General features: G+C 40.6%; 3 protein-coding genes and 1 pseudogene across 4 annotated transcripts in view; 2 read left to right on the top strand and 2 right to left on the bottom strand.

Annotated features, from left to right (window-relative positions):
* Positions 1-166, bottom strand: part of EIF2B1 (eukaryotic translation initiation factor 2B subunit alpha) — an 8,672-nt gene extending 8,506 nt beyond the window's left edge. The window contains exon 1 of the mRNA XM_057526214.1: positions 75-166. Coding sequence (XP_057382197.1) covers positions 75-166 — 92 coding nt within the window. The remainder of the gene's footprint in view (positions 1-74) is intronic.
* A 2,967-nt stretch (positions 167-3,133) lies between these two features.
* Positions 3,134-22,458, top strand: GTF2H3 (general transcription factor IIH subunit 3). Its single transcript, XM_057527246.1, has 12 exons — positions 3,134-3,235; positions 9,213-9,319; positions 9,733-9,899; positions 12,520-12,582; positions 13,478-13,507; positions 13,656-13,684; positions 16,434-16,508; positions 17,254-17,307; positions 20,087-20,155; positions 20,543-20,678; positions 20,792-20,828; positions 20,916-22,458. The coding sequence occupies exons 2-12, from the start codon at positions 9,243-9,245 to the stop codon at positions 20,983-20,985; spliced, it is 807 nt and encodes a 268-aa protein (XP_057383229.1). The 5' UTR covers positions 3,134-3,235; positions 9,213-9,242; the 3' UTR covers positions 20,986-22,458.
* On the bottom strand, positions 14,186-14,284 carry LOC114238776 (U6 spliceosomal RNA; annotated as a pseudogene).
* A 1,648-nt stretch (positions 22,459-24,106) lies between the features above and the next one.
* TCTN2 (tectonic family member 2) overlaps positions 24,107-25,972 on the top strand; it is a 29,290-nt gene continuing 27,424 nt past the window's right edge. For both annotated transcript variants that reach the window (XM_007189635.2, XM_057527341.1), the window contains exons 1-3: positions 24,107-24,302; positions 24,480-24,587; positions 25,020-25,096. In XM_007189635.2, the coding sequence (XP_007189697.2) occupies positions 24,221-24,302; positions 24,480-24,587; positions 25,020-25,096 (267 nt within the window). In that variant the 5' untranslated portion in view covers positions 24,107-24,220. The remainder of the gene's footprint in view (positions 24,303-24,479; positions 24,588-25,019; positions 25,097-25,972) is intronic.

The raw sequence follows: 25,972 nt of genomic DNA on the forward strand, positions 1-25,972 counted from the left end.
TGCACTCCACTTCCGGCGCCTTGGGGGGCGGGGCTGTGGCTACGGCGCGCGGCCTGAGCCCAGTCCTCCCTTACGTCACTCGGAGGCGCCGGAAGTCGGGGTGCGCCGTATCCCGGAGGCCCGCTTGACTGCAAGTGGCTGTTCGCTGAGGGACACGGGCAGCCATGGTCTCAGACGGTGAGGGCCGTGCCGACGGGACCCGGACCCCGGGGCTGAGCGGACTTTACCCGGCCAGGACCGGCCAAATGGAGTATCAATATATTCTGGGGGCTGGGTGGAACTTGTTTGGTCTTTAGAGGAGTAGCGAATGTATTCATTCAGTAAATATTTTTGGAGCGCCTCTTGTGTGCCCGGCGTTATTTCATGCCCTGGGAGATACATAGAGAACGTTACAGACTCGTGGAGGTTACAGTCTAGTGAGCGAGACAGACAGTAGGCAAGTAAATAAAAATAATTTCGAAGGGTGACAAGAGCTGTGACGACAATATAAAGTGATGATGGGGTCGATTGTGATTAGAGGGTGATCGAGAAGGAGCTCCTTTCGATAGGGGTCCAGGGAAGACCAGTGATATTGAAACTAAGACTTAAGTGACTTTATGAAGACCCTGTGGCACGTTGAGCCACTACATTGCAATGGGAAGACGGAAAGGGGGCACCCGGGGGTAGAGGAAGGTGGAGAGACTTTTGTTCACACATTAAGCTACCAGTTATAGAGCCTGATATCTTAAAGGGAGGAAAAAGAGGCCAGGGTGGTGGGAGCAGGGTGGGCTAGAAGGATGAGATCAGAGAGCTAGCCAGGTGCAGGGCCCTTGTGGGGCTTGATCTCTATTTTAAGTGTAATACAAAGCCATTTTAGGGCTTTAAGCAAGGTAGGTTTACTATCTGATTTACAATTTTTTTTTTTTGGCCACACAGTGGCTTGCGGGATCTTAGTTCCCTGACCGGGGATCGAACCTGTGCTCCCTGTAGTGGAAGCGTGGAGTCCTAACCACTGGACCTCCAGGGAAGTCCCTAATTTATGATTTTAAAAGATTACTTTGGCTGCTGTGTGGGAAATGGACTGCGGAGAAGAAATAGGTCCTTTCAGAGGCCATAACAATTGTGCGTGCATCCTTCATCTGTTTTAATCAATATCACAACCCTGTGAGGGATGCAGACCTGGTATGGCCCCTGTCTACAAACGCGGAGGTAGAGACCCAAAGAAGGAAATTCATAGGGACATTCCATGTGTATGGATACACACCTCTCCTGACAGGCAACACTTTCTGTTTTTCTCAAGCTTGATAGTAGCAAGGAAGGCCCTGAGAGTTGGGAGGCGGGACCTAATGGAGAATAAGGCCAAAGGCTTTTGGGTAGAGCAGTGAGGGCCTATGGGAGACACAATTATTAAGTGCCTGTTCTGTGCCAGGCACTTTCTTCTGTGATTTATGCAACATTACATCATTCATTCCTCATTCTTTAAGGAGTCCACGGTTTAGAGGGCAGAGTTAGGAAGAGAGATCGGAAACACAGCTAAGTGTAAAATGAGGTAGTGAGTGCTGTCATTAGAAGAGAAGTGATGCCGTGGGTGCTCAGAAGTAGGCAGTGGGGCTTTGAAAAGCCACAGTCATTGGAGTCAAGCAGATCTGTCTTCAAAGCTGGGTGTTAGCTTTGCTACTTGCTAGCAGGCCATGTGACTTAGAGCAAGTTACTTTCTCTTGCAAAAGAGAAATACAGTATTTCCCCTAATCTAAGACAGTATTGATTATGAAATGTGCTTTTATTTTATTTAATATACCACTAAGAGAAAATAAAATGCGATCAGTCATAATGGTAAGATACCATCCTCGTCAAATGTAAAAAAAAAAAAAAGAAAAGAAAGGAGGGAGTACATCTTATAAGTGGTGAAACATAGCAAAAGATAGCAATAAGTCCCTTGCTGAGTTGTCAGCATGGGATGGGATGATAGGATTACATGTGCCAGACCTGATGCAGAGGGGCTGAGATTTCCAGTCTCCTGAAATGGGGGAGCCAGGACCTGTTGGAAGACCTAGGGAGGACTTCTGGGTAAAGAGGTAGCATTGGTTTGGGGCCTTAGAGAGTAAATAGGATTTGGGTATGTAAGCAAACATCAAAGATGGGGTGGGATTATCCTGATACAGGGAACAGGGAACAGGGAACTGGAGGATGGAAAGTATCGGGGCAGGAAAGGCATTGTTGCTTTTTGTTATTAAATGAGCATCCTGGGTTTTTCGTAACAGTGTGTGCTTATGGGTTCATATGTCTGTCACCTCAGTTAGAATGTAGGCTCCTTGAGGGCTTGGACTCAGTATCCCCAACACCTAACACTGGTATTTAGTGTAAATGTTTGTTGAATGAATTAATATGTTAAGTTAGCCTCTTTAGTTGTGTCTGTCACTTTGTAGAGAGTAGCCTAATTTTTTTCACAGTAAAATCTTGACATAGCAAGTGCTTTCCACTCTGGTTTTCACCTGTTTTTTCTTTTTTCTTTTTTTTTGACCTCACGGTTTATGGGATTTAAGTTCCCCGACTAGGGATCGAACCTGGGCGCTCTGCAGTGAGAGCTCGGAGTCCTAACCACTGGATCGCCAGGGAATTGCCCTCGTTTTCACCTTTTAAAGATTCGTTCCTAAGTATAATTGGCCTTGCTGCTAGGTGATTTGATGGACCTGGAGCCAAATTGATTCTGTGTCTCCCTTTAAATCTACCCCCCTGCCACCCCATGCCTGAAATTCTACTAGTGATTCTAACTACTGGTTAATCAGTGCCTTCAGTCCTTGACCAGCCATTTAAAATGCATATGTCTTTGGATTCATAAAATAGATATTTATTGATCATCCACCACATGCTAGACATTGTGCTCGGAGCAGAGGATAAGCAGTGACAAAAGAAACAAAAATCCCCCCTCACAAAGCTTACATTCTAGTGCATGAAAGGTACAGATGTACAGAAGGCAAGCAAGAGCTTGCTAAGGGCCCCCAGAGCTTTAAATCTTTAAAAGAACTTGGCCTTGTGTTAATTTCATGATTGTAGGATGATAAACATGTAAAGGCATGTAGTGATGCTCGCTCTGGATTTAATTTACAAATTGAGAATGTTAGCTTTGTTTCACTTTTATGAGGCTAATGTTTTTTATTTTTTGTTAATATTTTCAGAAGATGAATTGAATCTTCTGGTTATCATAGTTGATACCAACCCAATTTGGTGGGGAAAGCAAGCATTAAAGGAATCTCAGGTAAGATTGCTTGAGAAGGCTTTTGGATAATTCTGGTTTGACTGAGTATATGTTTATGTTGCTTTTTTATTAAGGTATAATTTACATACCATAAAATTCACCCATTATAATGTACAGTTCAGTGTTTTTTTTAGTAAAAATTGCAGTAAAGTTGTTTAACCATCACCACAATTCCATTTTAGAGCATTTCTATTTCCCCCAAAAGTTCCCTTGTGCCTGTTCGCAGGCACTGCTTCTGCCCCCTAGTTGTAGGCAACCACTGATCTGCTTTCTGTCTCTATATTGACTTTTCTGGACATTGCATATATCGATTCCATATAATATGTAGTCTTTTTAAAAAAAAACTTTCTATTTTGAAATATATATTTTTGAAATAGTTATAGACTCACAGGAAATTATGAAAGTGGTACAGAGAGGTCCTGTGTGCCCTGGCTTCAGCTTCTCCCAGTAGTAACATCTTATATAACTGAAGTACAATCGCGAAACCAGGAAATTGACATCAGTACCATCTACAGCCTTTATTCAGATCACAGCAGTCTGCATGCACTTGTGTGTGTATGTTTAGTTCTTGCAGTCTTATCACATGTAAGATTTGTGTAACCCCAAGCAGAATCAAGATAACAGAGCTGTTTCATCACACAGGAGCTCCCTGGCGGAGGCATCCTGCATGGTTGCTGTAACTTTCCAGTCCCTGGTACTAATCTACTCATCTGTTCTCCATCTCTAGAATTTTGTTATGTAAATAGATCAGACAGTATGCAACCTTTGAGGCTGGCTTTTTTTTCACTCAGCATAATGCCCTTGATCCATTCAAGTTGTTCCATGTACAAAAGTTTGTCCTTTTTATTGCTGAGGAGTGGTCCATGGTGTGATGTGTCGTAGTTTGTATAATCATTCACCTATCAAAGGACATTTGGGTTGTTTCCAATTTTTGGCTATTACATAAAAAGCTGCTCTGAAAGTCTATATACAGGTTTTTGTGTGGATGTAAGCTTTCATTTCTCTGGGATAAGTGCCCAGAAGTGCAACTGCTGGGTCATATGTTAATCACATGTTTGATTTTATAAGAAACTGCTTTACTGTTTTCCAGAGTGGCTATACCATTTTACATTCCCACCAGCAAAGTATGAGAGGTCCAGTTCTTTGTATCTTTACCAGCATTTGCTGTTGTGACTTTTTTATGTTAGCTGTTTTTATTATTATTATTATTATTAGCCACACCTTGCGGCATGCAGGATTTTAGTTCCCCAACCAGGGATTGAACCTGGGCCCTCAGCAGTGAAAGCGCAGAGTCCCAACCACAGGACCGCCAGGGAATTCCCTCGTTAGCATTTTGTAGTTTTCATCAGACAAGTTTTGTAGATTTATACCTAAATACATGTTTTTTAGCAATTGTAAATGAGTAGTATGTTTCAAATGTTGGTTGCCACCTGTTTAATATTAGTATATAGAAATATGATTGATTTTTGTGTGTTGCTCCTATATGCTGGGACTTTGCTTAACTTACTTATTAGTCCTAGCAGTGTTTTTGTAGATTCCTTGGGATTTTCTAAATAGACAGTCATGTCATCTGCAAGTAGGCACAGTTTTATTTTTTTCCTTTCCAATGCACATACCTTTTATTTTCTTCTCTTGCTTTATTGTACTAGTAGGACTTACAGTACTACGTTCAATAAGAGTGGTGAGCGTGGACATCCTTACCTTGTTCCTGATCTTAGGGGGAAAGCATTCAGTCTTTCACTGTTAAGTATGGTGTAAACTGTAGATTTTTTTTGTAGATGCTCTTCATCAAGTTCAGGAAGTTTTCTTCCTAGTTTTGCTTGGAGATTTTTATCATGAATGGATGTTAAATTTTGTCAAATGATCTTTCTGCATCAATTAATGATTTTTCTCTTTAGCCTGTCAATATGGTGGATTACACTGATTGATTTTCAAATATTGAACCAGCTTTGCATTCCCAGAATAAACCCCAGTTGGATTCAGTTTTTATCTATTTTATGATAGATGCTGGTCTATAGATTTTTTTTTCTTTTTTGTACTGTGTTTGGCTGATTTTGGCTTAAGGGTGATACTGGCTTCATAAAATGAATTGGGAAGTGTTCTCTTCTGTTTTCTGGAAGAGATTATTTAGAATTGGTATCAGTTCTTTAAACTTTTGGTATAGTTCTCCAGTGAAATTGTCTGGACCTGGAGATTGCTTTTTGGTGAAGTTTTAAACTATGAATTAAATTTCTTTAATAGTAATTAAACTATTTGAATGATCTTTTTCATATTGGGTGAGTTTTGATAATATGTAGTCTTTTGATTTTGTCTTTTTTCACTTAGCATAATATTTTTGAGGTTCATCCATGTTGTAGCATGTATTGGTGGTTCCTTTTTATTATGGAACAGTATTTTATAGTACGGACATACCTCTTGTTTATCTGTTCACGGACATTTAGATTGTTTCCCCTTTTTGACTATTATCAGTAATGCAGGTAATTCACAAACAAGTCTTTGTATGAACATATGTTTGCATTTCTCTTGAGTAGATAGAGACCTATGAGTTGAATTACTGGGTCATATGGTAAGTTTAGACTGAACTTTTTAAGGCGTTGCCAAACTTTTCAAAAGTTGGTACATCCTGGGACTTCCCTGGTGGTGCAGTGGTTAAGAATCCGCCTGCCAATGCAGGGGACACAGGTTCGAGCCCTGGTCCAGGAAGATCCCACATGCCACAGAGCAACTGGGCCCGTGCGTCACAACTGCTGAGCCTGTGCTCTAGAGCCCGTGAGCCACAACTACTGAGCCCGCGCACCACAACTACTGAAGCCCACGCGCCTAGAGCTGGTGCTCCGCAATAAGAGAAGCCACCACAATGAGAAACCCGTGCACTGCAATGAAGAGTAGCCCCCGCTCGCCGCAACTAGAGAAAGCCAGCCTGCAGCAACAAAGACCCAACGCAGCCAAAAAATAAAATAAATAAATGAAATAAAATAAAATAAAAAGAAGTGACCAAAAAAAAAAAAAAAAGTTGGTACACCCTTTTCCATTCCCGTCAGAAATGTATGAGAGTTCCAGTCTTTTTTTTTTTTTTTTAATAGTGGGTAATGTGGAGACTTCAGATGAAATAGATTGAGAAACTGATTGGAAATTGAATGCAAACTAAGACCCCTTGACTGTTACTGAAATGAATAGCCCAGTTTGCTTTTTTTTTTTTAAGAAATTCACGTTCTTTTATTTATTTATTTATGACTGTGTTGAGTCTTCGTTTCTGTGTGAGGGCTTTCTCCAGTTGCGGAGAGTGGGGACCACTCTTCATCGCGGTGCGCGGGCCTCTCTCCGTCGCGGCCTCTCTTGTTGCGGAGCACAGGCTCCAGACGCGCAAGCTCAGTAATTGTGGCTCACGGGCCCAGTTGCTCCGTGGCATGTGGGATCTTCCCAGACCGGGGCTCGAACCCGTGTCCCCTGCATTGGCAGGCAGATTCTCAACCACTGCGCCACCAGGGAAGCCCGAGAGTTCCAGTCTTTTCTTCACATCCTTGCCGCCACTTGTCTGCCTTTTTGATTATAGTCATTCTAGTGTAGGTGGTAATATCTCATTGTGGTTTTAATTTGCATTTCGCTAATGACTAATGATGTTGAGTCTTTTGTTCGTATGCTTATTAGCCATACATATATTTTCTTTGGTGAAATTTGTATTCAAATATTTTGCCCAATTTAAAAATTTTTAAGTTGGACATTTTCTTAATGGTGTCTTTTTTAAAAATAACTTTATCAAGCTAGAGTTGACATACAATGAGCTGCACATGTTTAAATTGTTATGTTTTAAGTGTTTAATTTGTTATGTTTTCATTTATGTGTACATTCATGAAATTATCACCACAATCAAAATAATGAACATATAGATCCAGCACCCACAAAGTTTCTTCCTGTTCCTTTGAATTCATCCCACCCACCTCTCTGCCTGTCCCCTCCCGAGGCAACCACTGATCTGCTTTCTGTCACTATAGATTAGTTTGCATATTTTAGGTATTTATATATATGGAATCAAACAGTTTTTTGTTTTGGGTTTTTTTTTTTCTTTTTTGGTCTGGTGTTTTCACTCAGCATAATTATTTTGAAATTTGTCCATGTTGCTACATGCATCAGTAGTTCATTCCTTTTTATTGCTGAGTAGAATTCCATTGTACAGCTAGACCAGTATATCACTGCATATTACCATATTCTCCAGGAAGACTGTCTTATTTTGAACTCTCATCGGTGGTGTATGAGGATTCTGGGTTTGTTTTTTTTTTTTTTTGTTTTGTTTTTTAATATTTATTTATTTATTTATGGCTGTGTTGGGTCTTCGCCTCTGTGCTAGGGCCCTCCCTAGTTGCGGCAAGCGGGGGCCACTCTTCATCGCGGTGCGCGGGCCTCTCACTATCGCGGCCTCTCCCGCTGCGGAGCACAGGCTCCAGACGCGCAAGCTCAGTAATTGTGGCTCACGGGGCCCAGCCGCTCCGCGGCATGTGGGATCTTCCCAGACCAGGGCTCGAACCCGTGTCCCCTGCATTGGCAGGCAGATTCTCAACCACTGCGCCACCAGGGAAGCCCTCTGGGTTTGTTTGTTTGGTTTTTTTTGGTACCAACACAAGATGCTCTGTTTCCTTATTTTATCTTTTGCCAGTATGATGTACCAAAATGATCTCAATTTGCTTTTCGTATATTTAATGGTCCTTTGTATTTCTCCTCTGGGGCATTGCCCATTTTTCTCTTTGCGTATTCCTTTTTTCTTTTTAATGGTTTGTGGACACTTTATATTAAAGGTTAACTCATCTGTCATACGTTGCAATTATTTTTTTCCTGTTTGTAATTTACCTCTCACTTTTGTTTAGTCTTTTTTTTGCCATACAGAAATTTTAATAGGTTTGTTTTACATTTTCAAAAATAGAGTGAGTGAAATTTATCAGTTTTATTTTCTGCCTGAAGTATTTCTTTAAGAGAAACATGCTTGATTACATGATTATAAAAATATCCACCTGTGTTTTTTTAGTAATATTAGTACTTGTCAGAATGTAAACTCCATGAAAGAAGGGGTCTTCTCCTGGCACATAATAGGTGCTCAGGATACTTAATGAATGAATTCAAAAGTTTTACAATTACCAATTTAATCAGTATTTATTAATTGTCTATTCCATGTGTAGCAATAGTTTGCTAGTAATTTTATCATAGAAGTTGTGATATATTTGCTATTCCCTGAATGTTATGCAGAAAACATTTGTGGAATATTGTACTTATGTAGAATTGGTTTCATAAGTAAAATTAGAAAACTATAGTTTTCTTTCTGTTTTTCAGGTTTATCCACATTTTTGCTATGAATATATTTATTTATGAATAAATAGGTTGTATGAATTAACAGTATAACAGCTGGAAAAATAACAGTGAAAATGAATGTCTTTGCATATGATTTCTTGTCTCAGTTAGAACTTTTGTCTTTCTTGGGTTTGTATTTCAAATTGGACTGCTTTCATTTTCGTGGAGGATGGAAATGCAGCTGGTAGACAGTTATGTAAGGGAGGAGAAAAAGTAAGGGCAGTTCTCTATAACCAGTATTAGTAAAGATTGGTGCTACTGACTAAATTACATTTAGGTCAACTCTAGCGCAAATCAGTCATCATGTTTATAAAAAAGGACCGTATCTCCTTACTTCCCCAGTTCCATCCCATCCCCCAACAACAATTCTTCCTTCATTTTGCTCTGCTCTGTGGGATCTGACCTGCCATGTGTTGTTTTTCTAAGCAAGTCAGAAATGGGCAAGTCTGTGCTGTTCAGAATTGGAAAGCTGTAGGTTTCAAATGTTTTTGCTTATGACTTTGGAGGGGGGGAGCTCCAGAGCAAATTTTTAGAAGTGAATAATTGTCTAAAATTTAAATGAAATCTTAATCATTTCAAGACCTGACATAGCTATTTGGATAGCTAATTTACCTTTCTTTTGTCTTCTGTTTTTCAACAGTTTACTTTATCAAAATGCATAGATGCAGTGATGGTGCTAGGAAATTCTCATTTATTCATGAATCGTTCCAACAAACTTGCTGTCATTGCAAGTCACATTCAAGAAAGGTATGACCATTATGATTACTCTTCCTGTTCAGTGCTTAGGGACGCTTGGACCAGATATTACTGGGGTAGATAAATATACCTCAAATAATAAACTAGTAGTAGGTAAGAGTTTGGTATGAAGCATTTCAAGAGACTGTAAAGCATTTCAAGAGACTGTAACCCAGTACCTTCTTTATTCTTCTCGTTTTTTAAGAAAACAGTGGAATCATCAAAACATTCTGTGGTGGTAGACTCATGTTTGCCCATTTGCCTATTTTCTACATTCTTTAAAACTGAAATTTATTATGGAATCTTGAGAATCTGGAATTGGTGTGGTTTTTGTTATCTCTGCTGGATTTCATTTTGATGTTTAGTGAGGGCTCCAAGTCCTCGTGTAACTAGGCTCTTTTTGGTTTTTTGTTTTTCTGTTTCAGCCGATTCTTATATCCTGGAAAGAATGGCAGACTCGGAGACTTCTTTGGAGACCCTGGCAACCCTTCCTCTGAATTTACTCCCTCAGGAAGTAAAGATGGAAAATACGAGTTGTTAACAGCAGCAAATGAAGTTATTGTTGAAGAGATCAAAGATCTAATGACTAAGAGTAACTGCTTTCAGCTTTTTTTTTTTCCTTCCATTATTCCTATTTGCAAGTGGAGTTGAATGTGGAGGTCCTTGAGGCTTTGAGTCCAAAACTTTGAGGATCTCGATACTATTTACTTCCTTCTCTTTTCTTTTCTTTTTTTTTTTTTTAAAGGAATTCCTTTATTTTTATTTATTTTTATTTATTTATTTTTGGCTGTGTTGGGTCTTTGTTTCTGTGCGAGGGCTTTCTCTAGTTGCGGCAAGCGGGGACCACTCTTCATCGTGGTGCGCGGACCTCTCACTATCACGGCCTCTCTTGTTGTGGAGCACAGGCTCCAGACGCGCAGGCTCAGTAGTTGTGGCTCACGGGCCAAGTGCTCCGCGGCATGTGGGATCTTCCCAGACCAGGGCTCAAACCCGTGTCCCCTGCATTCGCAGGCAGACTCTCAACAACTGCGCCACCAGGGAAGCCCTCTCTCTTTTCTTTTAAAAAATCTTTTCCATCAAAGCCTGTGCATTAGTTGCCTGACCTCTGCAGCATTGACACTGTTCGCCATCCTCTGCTTCTTAAAATACTCTGGTTTCTGAGGATAGCCTGTTGACCTATTTTTCCTCTTTTTTGGACCATTCTTTCTTCCACTTCTGACTTTTTCTTCTTTCTTCTTGTTTCTTAAAAATATATACATTTTTTTATTCTGCCGGGTTATTTTCTTATTTTCTCCCTCTGCGTGTTCTCATCCACTCTTGTCATTAATTATCATTTATGTATGAACACTTCCCAGTCTTTGTCTCTAATCTAGCCTTTCTTTCAAGCTGCAAATGTCTCCACTTAAATGTCCCACAGTCTCATTAACACGGCCCAGACCAGTTTCATTATCTTTTCTCTCAGTTAGACCAGCATTTCCATTTCCTATTTCTGTCACCCCCCAGCCACCTACTTTTCCAAAATTTTGTTTTTGGACTCCTTCCTCCTCATCCAACATCTAATCAGCTATGAGATCCTATTAATCTATCCTCAGCAGTATCTCCAAAGTCTGACCCCTTGTTACCTGCCATGTAGCGGAGCCTTGGCCGTGCTGACATTTTGGGCCGGGTAATTCTTTATTGTGGGGCTTTCCTGTGCTTTGAAGGATACGTAGCAGCATCCCTGGCCTCAGCCAACTGGATGCCGTAATATCCCCTGGTTGTGAGAACCAAATGTCCCCCGTGGGGCACAGTTGCCCAGGTGGAGAGCCTTTGCTCTAGATCGTTGTTATCAACTTCTTAACCGACTCCGGTCTCTCTCCGTTCCAGTCTTCCCACTCAGCCTCTAGAGGTATCATCCTAAATGTCAGAGCTGTTGTTCCCGCCCTTAAAGACCTTTTGCTGATTCCCTGTTGCCGGCAGGCAGTGGTTTCAGTCTGTCTCCTTTGTCCAAATCACCTGTAGGGAAAAGGCAATTCTAGAGACAGAAAGTGGATTAATGATTTCTCCTGGGGCTGGGGAGGAGCTGAGAAGTGATGGGAATGGGCCCAAGTGATCTTTTGGGGTGGTGGAAATGTTCTACAATTGGATTGTGGCGAGGATTTACATCCCTATAAATTTACTAAAAATCATTGACTTGTGTGCTTAAAAAGAGATAATTTTGTGATCTGTAAGTTATACCCCAGTAAAATTGTTAAAAATCACCTGGAGGGCTTGTTAAAATGAAATACTGAACCCCACTCCATAGTTTCTGATTCAGTGGGTTTAGGGAGGGCCCAGGAACTTGTGTTTCTATTGAGTTCCCTGGTGATATTCCTACAACTGGTTCTCGAATCATGTTTTGAGTAACCACTGGCCCCCAGGGCAAAGTCCCAACTTCTCAGTATAGTGTTCCAGACTTTTCCTGGTCTGACCTCCCCATGGGGTATCAGTGCTCCTGGACCGGTTGCAGGCCCTGTTTGCACAGCGTGTCCATCTGGGCTCCCCACCTTCTTGCGCTGAAGTTGTAGAATTTTGATTTTTATGAGAGTGACTGTTTTTCACTCAAGTCTCCTAATAAGTTGTAAACCTCGTCCCTGCCTCCCACAGCCAGGGCACTTTCTCCAGTCCTCTTTTCACGGCTTTCCCAGGCAGGTGGGAGGCAGTGGGAAGGGCTCGGGGCCTGGCCAGGGGCCACTGTCCAGGCTGCCTGCAGTTGCACAGGGCCTCTGCTACCACTTAGGTCATTGAGCAGCCACAACCTTTCCCAGTAACACCAGGATATTTTTTATTATCTGTTTTTTATAACATAAAATTTACCATTTTAACCATTTTTAAGTGTACAGGTCAGTGGCGTTAAGTACATTCACACTGTTGTGCAAAATCACCACCGTCCATTTCCAGAACTGTTTCATCATCGAAACTGAAACTTTATACCCATTAAACACCAACCCCCCATTCCTGCCCCTTCAGCCCCCAACCACCGGGGTATTTTAAATTGAGAAAATGTTTAAAAATTGCTTATCTATGTTTTTAAACCCAGTTTGAAAATGTCATCTGATTTCATTCATGAAGAAGAATGCTTTGGTTTGAAAATGATTTTAGGTCAAGAAAGTACCTAAAAAAAAAAAAAAAAAAAAAAAAAAAAAAAGAAAGTACCTAAAAATTCCCTTTTAAATGTTTTTTGTTATCTACAGGTGACATAGAGGGTCAACATACAGAAACTCTGCTGGCAGGATCCCTCGCCAAAGCTCTTTGCTGTATCCTTGGTGTTTTAATCATTCAGAAGGTGTTTTTTTGTAATAAAGAGATCTGAACTTGTGATAGTTCTCAGAACCTTGGGTGCCCACATTAATGGAAGGCATGAGTATTCTGAAGTGGTAGATAATCAAAAAATAGTTTATCTTGGCTTTGACATGTTTTTAGGACAAGCTGTAAGAATGAGAAAACTCTAGTTTCTCCAGTATGTCTTGCTCATAATGCATTATTCTTCAGGATGCTTCTTTGCTTCTTATTAGACAAAATAAAAAAAAAAATTTTTTTTTGCCTCTCTTGTGTTGGAAGCAGGGTTTGATTTTAAAAGCCATTTACTAACCCTGGGGCTTATTAAATGAGTAGCTGCTTCTCTACAGGAGAATGTGTTATTTTGCACACCTTTATAAGCATTTTGATTGTCTATGTTTGTGTGATATTTTCTCAGTCTTAAGTAATTTAGTTTGTTAGTTTTGTACAATATTGAGTCTGTCCAGACCTTGATTGGGGGTGTCTGATCATCTGGGTATGCTTTTCAAATTCGTTATCTCATTTGATTGGTGTATTGATTTACTTGTGTTCCCAGTATTCAAATCCAGGACATGGTGGATAATCATAGAACAAGCAGGTGGATAATCAAAGAACAATCAAATCTACTAATTTTAATTTTCTGGGACAAAGATCATATTTTGGTCAGGTTACAAAGCCCATTTGATTACAGAGTTAGTAATTGGAAGCTCCCAATCACTCTTGTTTTATGTGTTTATTGTGGGCCTTGGAACTTTTCCTTTTTTCAGCTGGGTGGATGCTGGATTTATTTAACTAAAATTGAGGTTATTTTTCTGTTTACTATTAGTATTTATGAAATAATATTTTTAAATTCCTTAATGCTAAGAAAATAAGACATTCATAGAATGAACAAGGATGTTAAAGGTAGGCGCCTACATTCTTCTATGAGACTGTAATCTTTATTTTACTACTATAACTTTGAGGTACTGTTTAAAAATTGGTGAGAAAACCTTATATGTAATATGTTTATTAAGATTCAGTTAAATTGTAAACTGTTTTTATCTCTTTACAGATAATCAGGAAATGAAATCAAGGATATTGGTAAGATTAAAAGATATCAAAACGATGTTTTTATACCAGCTAAAGCCAATTAGAAAACATAATGGGAAATAAGACCCATTTATAATAGAAACAATAAATATTAAGTACCCAGAATTAATTAACAAGCAATACGTAAAATTGATTATGGTGAAAAACTAAAATTCTGAGAGACATGAAAGAATTGAATAAATGGAGAGCCATATTTTTTTCTTTTTAAAATTTGTACTTTATTTATTTATTATTGTTTTTAACATCTCTATTGCAGTATAATTGCTTTACAATGGTGTGTTAGTTTCTGCTTTATAACAAAGTGAATCAGCTATGCGTATACATATATCCCCATATCCCCTCCCTCTTGCATCTCCCTCCCACCCTCCCTATCCCACCCCTCTAGGTGGTCACAAAGCACCGAGCTGATCTCCCTGTGCTATGCGGCTGCTTCCCACTAGCTAGCTATTTTACATTTGGTGGTGTATATATGTCCATGCCACTGTCTCACTTAAAAATATGGAGCGCTTCATGAATTTGCGTGTCATCCTTGAGCAGGGGCCATGCTAATCTTCTCTGTATTGTTCCAATAAAATTTGTACTTTTTAAAAATTGAAGTATAGTTGATATACAATATTATTTATGTTACAGGTGTATGATAGTGATCCACAATTTTTAAAGGTTATACTCCATTTATAGTTATTATAAAATATTGGCTATATTCCCCATGTTGTACAGTGTATCCTTGTAGCTTATTTTATGCATAACAGTTTGTACCTCTTAATCCTTTACCCCTATATTGTCCCTCCCCTCTTCCCTCTCCCCAATGGTAACCACTAGTTTTTGGAGATCCATATTTTATTCTTTAATGTCAATTTTTCCAATATTAAACTGTAAGTTCAATGCAATCTCAGAATATTAATCAGATTTTTTTTTCCTGGCAGAGTGGGGGGATTTAAGAAAGTTAACAGTTTATCTGAAAGAATAAATCAATGAGAATAGCCAGGAGCTTTCTGAAAGAAAATAGTAGGCAGGAACTTGCTCCAGTTGACTTAAAGAAAGACACACAACGTAAGAGTTGTGAGTTGTAAGTTTTATCCAGAGTCTTACTGAGGATTATAGCCCAGGAGACAGCCAGTCAGCTGTGAGGAAACTCCCAAAGAGGTAGGGGAGAAGCCAGTTTATCTATGATTTTTTTGGCTAGGAAATTCATGCAGTCAAGCATATATCTTGGTAAAAGATTACTGCTAATCACAAAAAACAGATATCTCAAGTTAGTGATTTTAGTGCTTTTCTATTTCTTTTTTCAATTCTTGCCTGCGAAGAGGCAAGAATCTGGGGTCATTGAAATTCTTCCTGAGATATGCATCTAACTATCTAAAGGCCTACTTATCCAAAGAACAGAGTCCCTCATCCTGTTTTTCATCCTGAACTCCTCTCAGGGTGCGCTGTTGGTGGGCAGCTGCAGTGAGTTCCCAGTTAACCCTTGTAGAACTGGGTAGTGAGCAGTTCTCTTTGTTCTTCTTTGTGCACACTCCTTTAGGCATTAAAACACATTATAAAGCTACAGTAACTGTGGTTCTGGTATAGTAGTAGGCAAACAGATAATGGAAAAGACTAGAGTCCAGAAACCAGGTACACAGTGGGGTTTGACATGTGGTAAACAAAGCACTTCAAATTAGTGGGAGGGAAATGGATTATTCAATAAAAGGTACTGGGCCAGTTGATTGGCCATTTGCGGGAAAGCAAAGCTAGATCTCACTGCTTATACCTAAACACATTCTAGTAAAGATCAGACATTTCAATGTAAAAATTCAAGTCATAAAAGCTCTAGAAGAAAATATCTGTTTATAGTCTTGTGTTGATGAGTATCTTGCTAAGCATGATATGAAACTTTAAAAGGAAGCATAAGACCTCAAAAAAATAAAACCCCTAAAACAAGGATGGGAAAAAAAAAACTATTAGGAAAAAGTACTTTCAGTATAGCTACCTGACAGGATTAATGTAATATTTCTAAAATAAAAAAGAGCTCTTGTAAATTAATTTTTAAAAGTCAGGGTTGACTCTAAAGAAACAAGTGGGAAACGAGCGATCGGTAGAAGAGGAAATGAAAATGACCAGTTAGCATTTGGAAATACGGTCAGCCCTACTAGTGGTTATTCCCTTGCACCGCCCATGGGAGGATGAACTGGTACAGCTTTTCTGGAGGGCAGTTCGGTAATATGTATCAAAATTAAATGTGCAGACACTTTAGTAATCTCACTATTTTAGGAGCTAACCGGAGAGTTGTGCAAAGCATAGACGAAAGTGTTCGTTAGAGCATTGTCTAAAACCGGGGTTTGGAAACTGCTTAAATGTCTTCTGTAGATAATTGGTTGAACAGTGGAAATCTATGACCTCAGCATGAAGGATGGTTACATCCAAATTTATTGATGTAAGATTTTCCCCCCAGATATTGTGGACTGAGAAAGCAGGTTGCAGAACACTAGATAGAGTATCATCCTGGGATGTGTGTGTGTGGGTATATACACATGCCCACATAAGTGCTCTTTAGAAACTATTAACAAGGGTTATTTCTTGAGGGATAGGATTTGGGGGAGATTTTTGCAGTCATCTTTACAGTTGTAGGTATTATTAAATAATAACTTCAAAGACAAATTAGAAAGATGATATTGATTGTAATTTGTAGTATATTGTGATGACATTTGAGTGAGAATACTAGGATGTGGCTGAAAGGTATTAACATGGATGTGATTTTTAGGTGATTAAGGCTGCAGAAGACAGCACGTTGCAGTATATGAACTTCATGAATGTCATCTTTGCAGCACAGAAGCAGGTGAATTGAGAGCCTTCTTTTTAAAGAATATTGGTTTCATAATGAAGGAGTTAATTTTATTGTTTGAATGACCTACTTAGAGAGGTATTCTGACTATATACTTATTAAGGGATTGGGAATCTGGAATCCATATTTTGTACAATACTAATCATTTCTCTATTTTGGGTCCTGGACCCTTGAGAATCTGATGGGTCCCCAGAAAAATATGCACTCAAATAGTTTTGCAGATAGCCCATCCTTGGACCCCAGGCTAAGAATTCTAGGTTTTATAGTTTGCTGCATACCTTGCTTCAATTTCTCTGTCTCTTTGCTTCAGGGAGGTCTTATAAAGATTTGATATTTTTACTTTGCAAATAACTGAAGTGTTCAGATGAGTTATCACTAATATGTTTTCTTCTTTGATATGTTAAAAAAAAAAAACTTCCTTAAGTTTTAACCTAAAATGCTGCTATAGCCATGTAGAATATTCTCCATCTTGGAGTGGCAGCATGATGTAGTGAAAAGACCATGGACTTCGGGGACAGGCAGACTGGGGGTGACAGCACTGCTTCCCCTTGGCTCTGTGACCACTGCCTGGCCAAGGCCTGGGTGCTTCAGCCCTAAAATGCAAATCAAATATCTACCTTGCAGAGTTATTATGCATATTAAATGAGCCATTTTAAGAATAGAGTCTGGCATATAGTAGGTTCTCACTGTAAGGTAGTCATTATTATTCCTATAATATTTTTTGAAATGTTCATTTCAGAATATTTTGATTGATGCCTGTGTGTTAGACTCCGATTCAGGACTCCTTCAACAGGTATATTTTATTTTATTTTATTTTATTTTTAAAAATAAATTTATTTATTTATTTATTTATTTTATTTTGGCTGCGTTGGGTCTTCATTGCTGTGCACGAGCTTTCTCTAGTTGCAGCGAGTGGGGGCTATTCTTCGTTGCAGTGTGCAGGCTTCTCATTGCGGTGGCTTCTCTTGTTGTGGAGCATGGGCTCTAGGTGCACGGGCTTCAGTAGTTTTGGCTCGCGGGCTGTAGAGCACAGGCTCAGTAGTTGTGGCGCACGGGCTTGGTTGCTCTGCAGCATGTGGGGTCTTCCCGGCCCAGGGCTCGAACCTGTGTCCCCTGCGTTGGCAGGCGGATTCTTAACCACCACACCACCAGGGATGCCCAACAGGTATATTTTAAATGAATGCTTGGTGTTGGTGGTTATGAAAGCACGGTGTGTTCTCTTACTTATTGTTGAATGCTTTTCATCCACCAGTCTTCACACATTTTTATTTTTTAATATTTTATTTATTAATTTATTTACTTATTTAGGCTGTGCCGAGTCTTAATTGCGGCATGCGGGATCTAGTTCCCCGACCAGGGATCGAACCCGGGCCCCCTGCATTGGGAGCTCGGAGCCTTACCCACTGGACCACTGGGGAAGTCCCCACACATTTTTAGGGATTAGCCTGTATGATGCTTTAGATTAGAGCACCAACATCTCTCTGGTTTCTTTGATATTTTTATTTACATTTTACATAATGGTTTTATTGAATTTTTAAAAGTAATTCACACATTAAAACGAATTCAAGCAACACAGAAAAGTATTTTTTAAAAGTTAAAAAAAATATCCCTTCAAATCCTATCATCTGAAAGTTACTGTTGTTAGTATTAGGTGAACAGCATGACAGATCTCTCTGTAGATACAGATGGAAGAATAGATCACTAAGCAAAGAATTTTATAAAAATAGGATCATATTCCAGATCTGTGCTATTCTTTATGGTAGCCATATGGCTCTTGAGCTCTTGAAATGAGTCTGATCTGAATTGAGATGTGCATAAGTATACACACTGAATTTCAAAGACTTAGTATTGAAAAAAACAATGTAAAATATCTCATTAATGATTCTTATACTGATTACATGTTAAAATGATAACACTTTGGATATATTGAGTTAAATAAAAATGCTCTTAAAATTAATTTTATCTCTTTTTTTAAAAATAAATTTATTTTTTGGCTGCATTGGGTTCTCCTTGCCGTGCATGGGCTTTCTCTAGTTGCGGCGAGTGGGGGCTACTCTTTGTTGCAGTGCACGGGCTTCTCATTGTGGTGGCTTCTCTTGTTGCAGGGCACGGGCTCTAGGTGTGCGGGCTTCAGTAGTTGTGGCACACAGGCTCAGTAGTTGTGGCTCGTGGGCTCGGGCGCAGGCTCAGTAGTTGTGGCTCATGGGCTCGGGCGCAGGCTCGGTAGTTGTGGCACATGGGCTTAGTTGCTCTGCGGCATGTGGGATCTTCCTGGACCAGGACTTGAACCCGTGTCCCCTGCAATGGCAGGCAGATTCCTAACCACTGCGCCACCAGATGTTATTTTTAATCAAAATATGAAACTGAATTTTACTTTAACTAAAAAGGGAAAAGAAAAAAAAAGGAAATAAGACTGAAGAAATTACTAAACTTTTGATAAATGTTTTTTGACCACAAGAAATATTATTTCCTAAAAGATCAGTTAAAAGCACAAAATTGTAGAAAACGTTGAGTTTAGGTTACTGCTGGGGATGTGTGGGGAAGGGGAGATACAACCAGAAAGTACACCAGTTTCAAAGGTTCTAGAATTATCCTATTTCTTAAGCTTGATGGTAAGTGCATGGTGTTTGTTGGGAATGTGAGAAGGTACAGCCACTTTGGAATACAGTCTGAAACTTCCTTAGAAAGTTAAATGTAGAATTACCAGTTGAGTCCACAATTCCATTCTTAGATATATATTTAAGAAAAATGAAAACGTGTCCATACAAAATATTATACGTGAATATTCATAGCTGTGCTATTCATAATAACCCAGAAATGGAAACAAGTCAAATGCCCATCAGCGGACGAACGGATAAATAAATTGTGGTCTATCCATGCAATGGAATATTATTTGGTCATAAAAGGGAATGAAGTACTGATACATGCTACAATATGAATGTACCTTGAAAACATTATCCTAAGTGCAAGAAGTAAAAGGACACATATTGTCTGATTCCATTTATATGAAGTGTCCAGAATAGGCAAATCCATAGAGACAGAAAGCAGATTAGTGGTTGCCAGGGGAAAGGAGGGATGGAGAATGACTGTTAATGGGGATGGGATCTCTTTTTGGGGTGATGAAAATGTTCTGCAACTAGATAGTGGTGACAGTTGCACAACTTTGTGAATATTCTAAAAACTAGTAAATTGTACACTTTAAAAGGGTGAGTTTAATAGCATGTGAATTACATCTCAAACTGTTACTAAAAGATACAATGAGAATGAATAAACATGGCAAGAATAGAAATTTATCAGTAGCAAACAAACAGGAAAAAGGGCTTGTACTCTTATACTACAGTCTGCAAAGGGTGAAAGGGTGTGGGCCAAGGGGAAAACACAAGATATTTGAACATCTGGAGAGGTAGCTGCAAGTTTCTGGTCCTCCCGCACTCTGGGAAGAGATTCCCTTTTAATTCGCTGTGTCGTATCTTCCTCTCCTTTTGGAGACCTGAAGAGTTGCTGGTGAGAATGACCTCCCGCTGGAAAAGCTAAGCGAGTGCTAGTTTGGCTGAGAGCCCTTTGTCTTGCAGGCTTGTGACATCACAGGGGGACTGTACTTGAAGGTGCCTCAGATGCCCTCCCTTCTGCAGTATTTACTGGTAAGGAAATGTCAACAGTGAACCTAATGCCCTGAGTCCATTGAGACCCCTGTTTCCTGGGGAATGAACGGGAGTAAGATGGCTGATGCCTAGTAACTGGAAGAAAGGGGCAGAGGGGTGACCTAGGGAATTCGAACTTAAGGGAGTCTTTGGACCCTGTAAGCTGTATGCGGAATGTTGTATTACTGTTGACAGAACAGTGCCTGTGTGTGGTGGTGCTCAGGAATGGATAGAAACACATTTCTAATAGTCTATTTCTCATGGACTTTCAAGGAAAATCTAATTTAGTATTCTCAGTGTTTACTGGCTAATATCTGATATCTATGTCCTGGCTTCGGGTTGTTTTCCCCCATGTTTTAAATAAAATTTCCTTTTTTTTTTTAACAGTGGGTTTTTCTTCCTGATCAAGATCAGAGGTCTCAGTTAACCCTCCCACCCCCAGTTCATGTCGACTACCGGGCTGCTTGCTTCTGCCATCGAAATCTCATTGAAATCGGCTACGTGTGTTCTGTGTGCTTGTCAAGTAAGTTCACGTAGCGCTGAGTTTTTCTGTGTTGTGGAGGAGTGTGCAGAAAACATCTCCAGCTGTGTGGCTGTTAGACTGTCCTGTTCATTTTTCGTTTTTTCAATTTGCAGTATTCTGCAACTTCAGCCCTATCTGCACTACATGCGAGTAAGTATCTTTGAGGCTGTGTGGCTAGCTTGCCCTTTATAGAGATTTAGAGCATTAAAAAGTATTTTCTTCTCTGTATTATTTCAGGACAGCCTTTAAGATTTCTCTCCCTCCTGTACTGAAGGCCAAGAAAAAGAAACTGAAAATGTCTGCATGACAGTAAAAATTGTTTCCCCATCACTTAGAGCTATTAATAGAAATTATATGGCAGAAGCTTTGTTAGGAAGGCTCTGAAAAAAAGAGAGAGATGTGTAAGATAAATGTTAATGAACTTTCTTACAGGAAATATAGTAAAACATCATCCTCATCCTATGCTCCTTGGGGGCTGATTTATTTGAGAGAGTCATTCTATGCAATATACCCTAAAATATTTTCTGACTGGTTTTTGTCCAGAAATGGAGGAAGAAAGCACAAATTTGTGATTTTTTTTTTTTTTTTAAATGAGGTGATCGTTTGTCAAAGCCAGTCTGTCCTGATTATAAGCGTCAGAACCTACCAAGTCTAGGTTCTTACTGTGAAATGTATGACGTGAAATTTGAACACAGTTTTGGAAAAAGTGACTATTTATGGAGTAATGGCATTAATCAAGATAGAACGTGTTACTTGAGTCAACACTTAACTTCGACAGTAGTCACGTCAATAAAATCCTTGTTTTCTAGATTGAGATTTAGCTCCAGATATTAGCAGATACTTATTCTTTTGTCTGACATTAGTACATGTTTGGACAGAGTTATCCAAATGATAGTTTGTCACTGAATATCTCTAAAATCTGATTTTAAATGAGTGAGGAGAGTGAGTGCAGTAGTTTGGTGGGAACTTCTTTAAGAACAGTTGTGTGAAGAGCTTATTTGTGAAAGCCAGGGTCTGGGTTCTGAGGGGGAATTTCTTGGGGAGAATGGATTCTGTACAGTGAAGTGTTTCCCCACATAGAATTCATCCCTTTTTTAATGAGGAGGGGGAAAGCATTAATACTGGAGAACTGTTCTCTAGAAGCTTTGGACTTAATACTGAAAAATTCTATAAGTTCCAAAGAAAAATTATTTGCAACAATAAAAAACTTATTTTTCTATGTAACCTTGAAGTTATTAAAAGTCCTTTTAAATTCCAGCAGAGTGTAGGAAGCGTTTTTAGGAATGGTGGCCAATTTAATTTGTTTTTAAAAAGTAAATTGACAAAGACCTATTTGTGTATACAACCTTGTATATAAATAAGATTTTAATTTTCTCTTGATACCATCTCAGAAACTGAGTCTCATTTAAGCAATTTGGTGTTTGGTTGGATTATTTCAAGTAGATTTTATATTCTGGATTTACAATTTTGTTAACAAATACACAAAGATTTTGGTGATCACTTTGCAAGTATTTGCTAATCTTTAAGAATCTGTTTTTCTTTTAAAAATAATATTTAATATTTCACAGCCTAACTGTGTAATGGAGATCTCTATTTTAAGTCTAGGAAACAAAGCATCATATATCTAAAGATGAATAATTTCAAACAAGCTGATAAGGTTTTTGTTATTACTTTTTCATTTGACATGTTTTATGAACTGGCCTAATTCTGTTTAAATTTTATTTTTAACAGTTGTGTTTGTGGTTTATTTTGTATAAATGTTTATAATAAAATAATTTAAATTTTCATATTTGCTTATTTCCTCTCATTCATTGTTTATTTCATGCTCATTCAATTCATCTTCAACTCTGTACTTTTTACCTGGATTTGGTCACATGTCAGACAGTTTTTTATTCAACTCTGAAGAACTTTAATTTCAAATCTTGCCAAAACTCTCACAAAAATATTGTTACAAATACTATATGATTATAGATTGGTATGAAATTTTTAATACAATATTTCTTACACACCATACATGGATTTTCTCAGTGAATTGGTTCACCACCGCTCTGATGGCTAACAAAATGAGTGAACATTTATTGAGTGCTTACTATATGCCAGGCATTAGCCTAAGCTCATTAGATGTGCTACCTCACTTAATTCTCACACAATCCTATTTGGGAGAGACTATTATCTCCTTTTTAAAGATGAGGAAGGACTTCCCTGGTGGTCCAGTGGGTAAGACTCTATGCTCCCAAAGCAGGGGACCCGGGTTCCATCCCTGGTCAGGGAAGTAGATCCCACATGCCACAACTAAGAGTTCACATGCCACAACTAAAGATCCCGCATGCCTCAGTGAAGATCCTGAGTGCTGCAACTAAGACCTGGCGCAGCCAAATAAATAAATAATAAGGGGCTTCCCTGGTGGCGCAGTGGTTAAGAATCCGCCTGCCAATGCAAGGGACACGGGTTCAAGCCTTGGTCTGGGAAGATCCCACATGCCGCGGAGCAACTACGCCCGTGCACCACAACTACTGAGCCTGCACTCTACAGCCCACGTGCCACAACCACTGAGCCCGTGAGCCACAACTACTGAACCCCATGCGCCTAGAGCCCATGTTCCGCAACAAGAGAAGCCACCGCAATGAGAAACCCGCGCAACAAAGAGTAGCCCCTGCTCACCGCAACTAGAGAAAGCCCGCACACAGCAACGAAGACCCAACGCAGCCAAAAATAAATAAATAAACAACAATCATAATAATAAAGATGAGGAAGCCCAAGCTTAGAGAGGTTAAGTGACTTTCCCAAGGTCACTTAATGTAGAAGGAAGGTGAAACCCAAACCAGGCAGTCCAACCTCAGAGCCTGCACCCTTAGTTACCAAACTATAATAACGCTTGAGATACTTTGAGGCTACCGACATAAAAAATATTTTTTCAGGCAGAATTTAGATGCTTTTGCATCTCTCCTAATGCTGGGCAAAACCTCTTGTGTGTTCTTTGATAAGACCTGCTTTCGGAGTTCTGAGAGCTCTGTGTGGTACAAACAAAGCCTTCAAAAAACTGGGAGAATAATAAAAACAATTCAACAACACAATTATAGCACTGCACCCTCACCCCCTTTTTGTCCCTCCCCCCAAATCACCATAAAAATCAAGTTTATTAAGTTGCTTGTTTACAATCCAGTGTCTGTAGGCTCGCTCTTGCATTAACTCCAGGTTGATTGAATTAACTTCAGGTTGGAGGAACTCTGGCTTTTAAAATGAACGCGGCCTCCTACTTTTTCGTGATCCTTTGCGTGGAGTAAAGGCGGCCGAAGGACTTAAGGCCCGTGGGCTGGGCAGAGATGCTGCGGCTGGGTTTGGGGGCGGGCGCTCTCTGCTGCTGGTCCAATCACGGCGCGCCGCTCCGCCAGACCGGCGGCCGATTGGTGGTTGCCATAGCTCCGGGTGTTCGCTTGACAAGATGGCGGAGAGTTAGCCGGGGTAGCGTCTTGGCGTCCCCGTGCTTCCAGGCTTTTAAGGCGGGCGCGGTCCTGCAGTGCAGGCCCAGCGAGACCCCAGGCATGCGTTTGCCGCCGCCGGTGCCTCTGCTCTTGGGGCTCTTCTTTCTGCAGAGCGTCTTGAGGCCTCTGTGGGGGGACCTGGGTGCGTAAGGCGGGGCAAGGGCCTGCAGGACCGGGGCTGAGGGAGGGGACGAGGCTTTTGAGGCCAAATTTGGGGCTCCTCCGGGAGCTGCGGAAGACCCCGCCAAAGGAAGCCACCACCCAGCGTAGGCAGGGGCTCTGCAACTATTAACTCCACTTTGTCCCTTTTTCCCGCTAGTTTTCATGCCTCCAGTCATCCTCATGTCCGGCCCTGAAGTCAGCGCTTCCCTGGTTGGAGGCACCGAGGATGTGACCGTGTCCCTGACCCAGCTGCGGGACGAGATGGGTAAAGAGCCCGGCCCTTCCTGTGGGGAGGGAGGAGGTTGGGCCAGGTCCAGGACGCCCAAGAAGCCTGGCCAGGTGGCATCCCCTGGGTCCCTTGCCGCTGTCCACTTCAAAGTCGGGATGGGGGCTACTGTGGAGCAGAGGACCGAAGGACAGGTTCAGTAAAAGAAAGCTTGAAATCTTACTAGTTAGCCTTCGCTGAGCTATCCGCTGTGCTTAAATGCATCACCTCATTTTCCTAATACGAACAGTAATACCTTTTAATCCGTTTAACAAATGAAGACATTGAAGTTCAGAGAGGTGGTCACTTGTCCAAAGTCACACAGCTTGTAAAGAGTCCAATCCTAGGCTTGGAAAGGGATTCCTGACTCAAGAGTGCACCCTCTTAGTGGCTGGGCAATAGTGCCTTGCATTCTAATCTTCTCTCCCGTAGGATTCTTGCCAGTTCCTGCCTGCGGAGTGCTGAGCAATGAGACTGGAGACTGGAGTTTGACTGTCAGCCCCACTGTGGTAAGGCCAGAGGTGAAAACCTTTTGGGTAGCATCTGCGGAGGCCCACATCTGGTGTTCCTGCAGTGTTGTTCTCTCTCTCTCTTCTTTTTTTATTTTTTTATTTTTGGCTACAACGAGCAGCTTGCAGAATCTTAGTTCCCCTAGCAGGGGTTGATTGAACCCGGGGCCATGGCAGTGAAAGCCTAACCACTGGAGCACCAGGGAACTCCCCCTGCTGTGTTCTCTCTCTTTCTTTTTAAGAACATACATTTATTTATTTATTTATCTATCTATCTATCTATCTTTGGCTGCGTTGGGTCTTCGTTGCTGCACGCTGGCTTTCCCTAGCTGCGGCGAGCTGGGGCTACTCTTCGTTGTGGTGCGCGGGCTTCAGTAGTTGTGGCATGCGGGCTCAGTAGTTGTGGCGCACAGGCTTAGTTGCTCCGTGGCATGTGGGATCTTCCCAGCCCAGGGATCGAACCCATGTCCCCTGCATTGGCAGGTGGATTCTTAACCCCTGCGCCACCAGGGAAGCCCTGCAGTGTTCTCTTAATCGAACAAGATAGAGCTTTCTTGGGACTTCCCTGGCGATCCAGTGGTTAAGACTCCCGCGCTTCCACTACAGGGGGCACGGGTTAGATCCCTGGTCCAGGAACTAAGATCCCACATCCCGCGCATCGCAAACAAGCAAACAGAAAGCTTTCTTAGCGCTTGGAACCACCATGAAACTGTGGACTAGATCCATAGACGTCCATCCAACCCAGAGGTTCTTAGGGGTCCTTGGATGAGTTTCAAGAAGCCTGTGAACCCTCTGAAACTGTGTGTAAAATTATGCGTGTGTGCATTTTTTCTGGTGAGAGGGTTACCAGCTTCCGTCAGATTATCAAATGGATTT

This window comes from Balaenoptera acutorostrata, chromosome 13 (assembly GCF_949987535.1).
Source record: "Balaenoptera acutorostrata chromosome 13, mBalAcu1.1, whole genome shotgun sequence".
Taxonomy (NCBI): Eukaryota; Metazoa; Chordata; class Mammalia; order Artiodactyla; family Balaenopteridae; genus Balaenoptera; species Balaenoptera acutorostrata.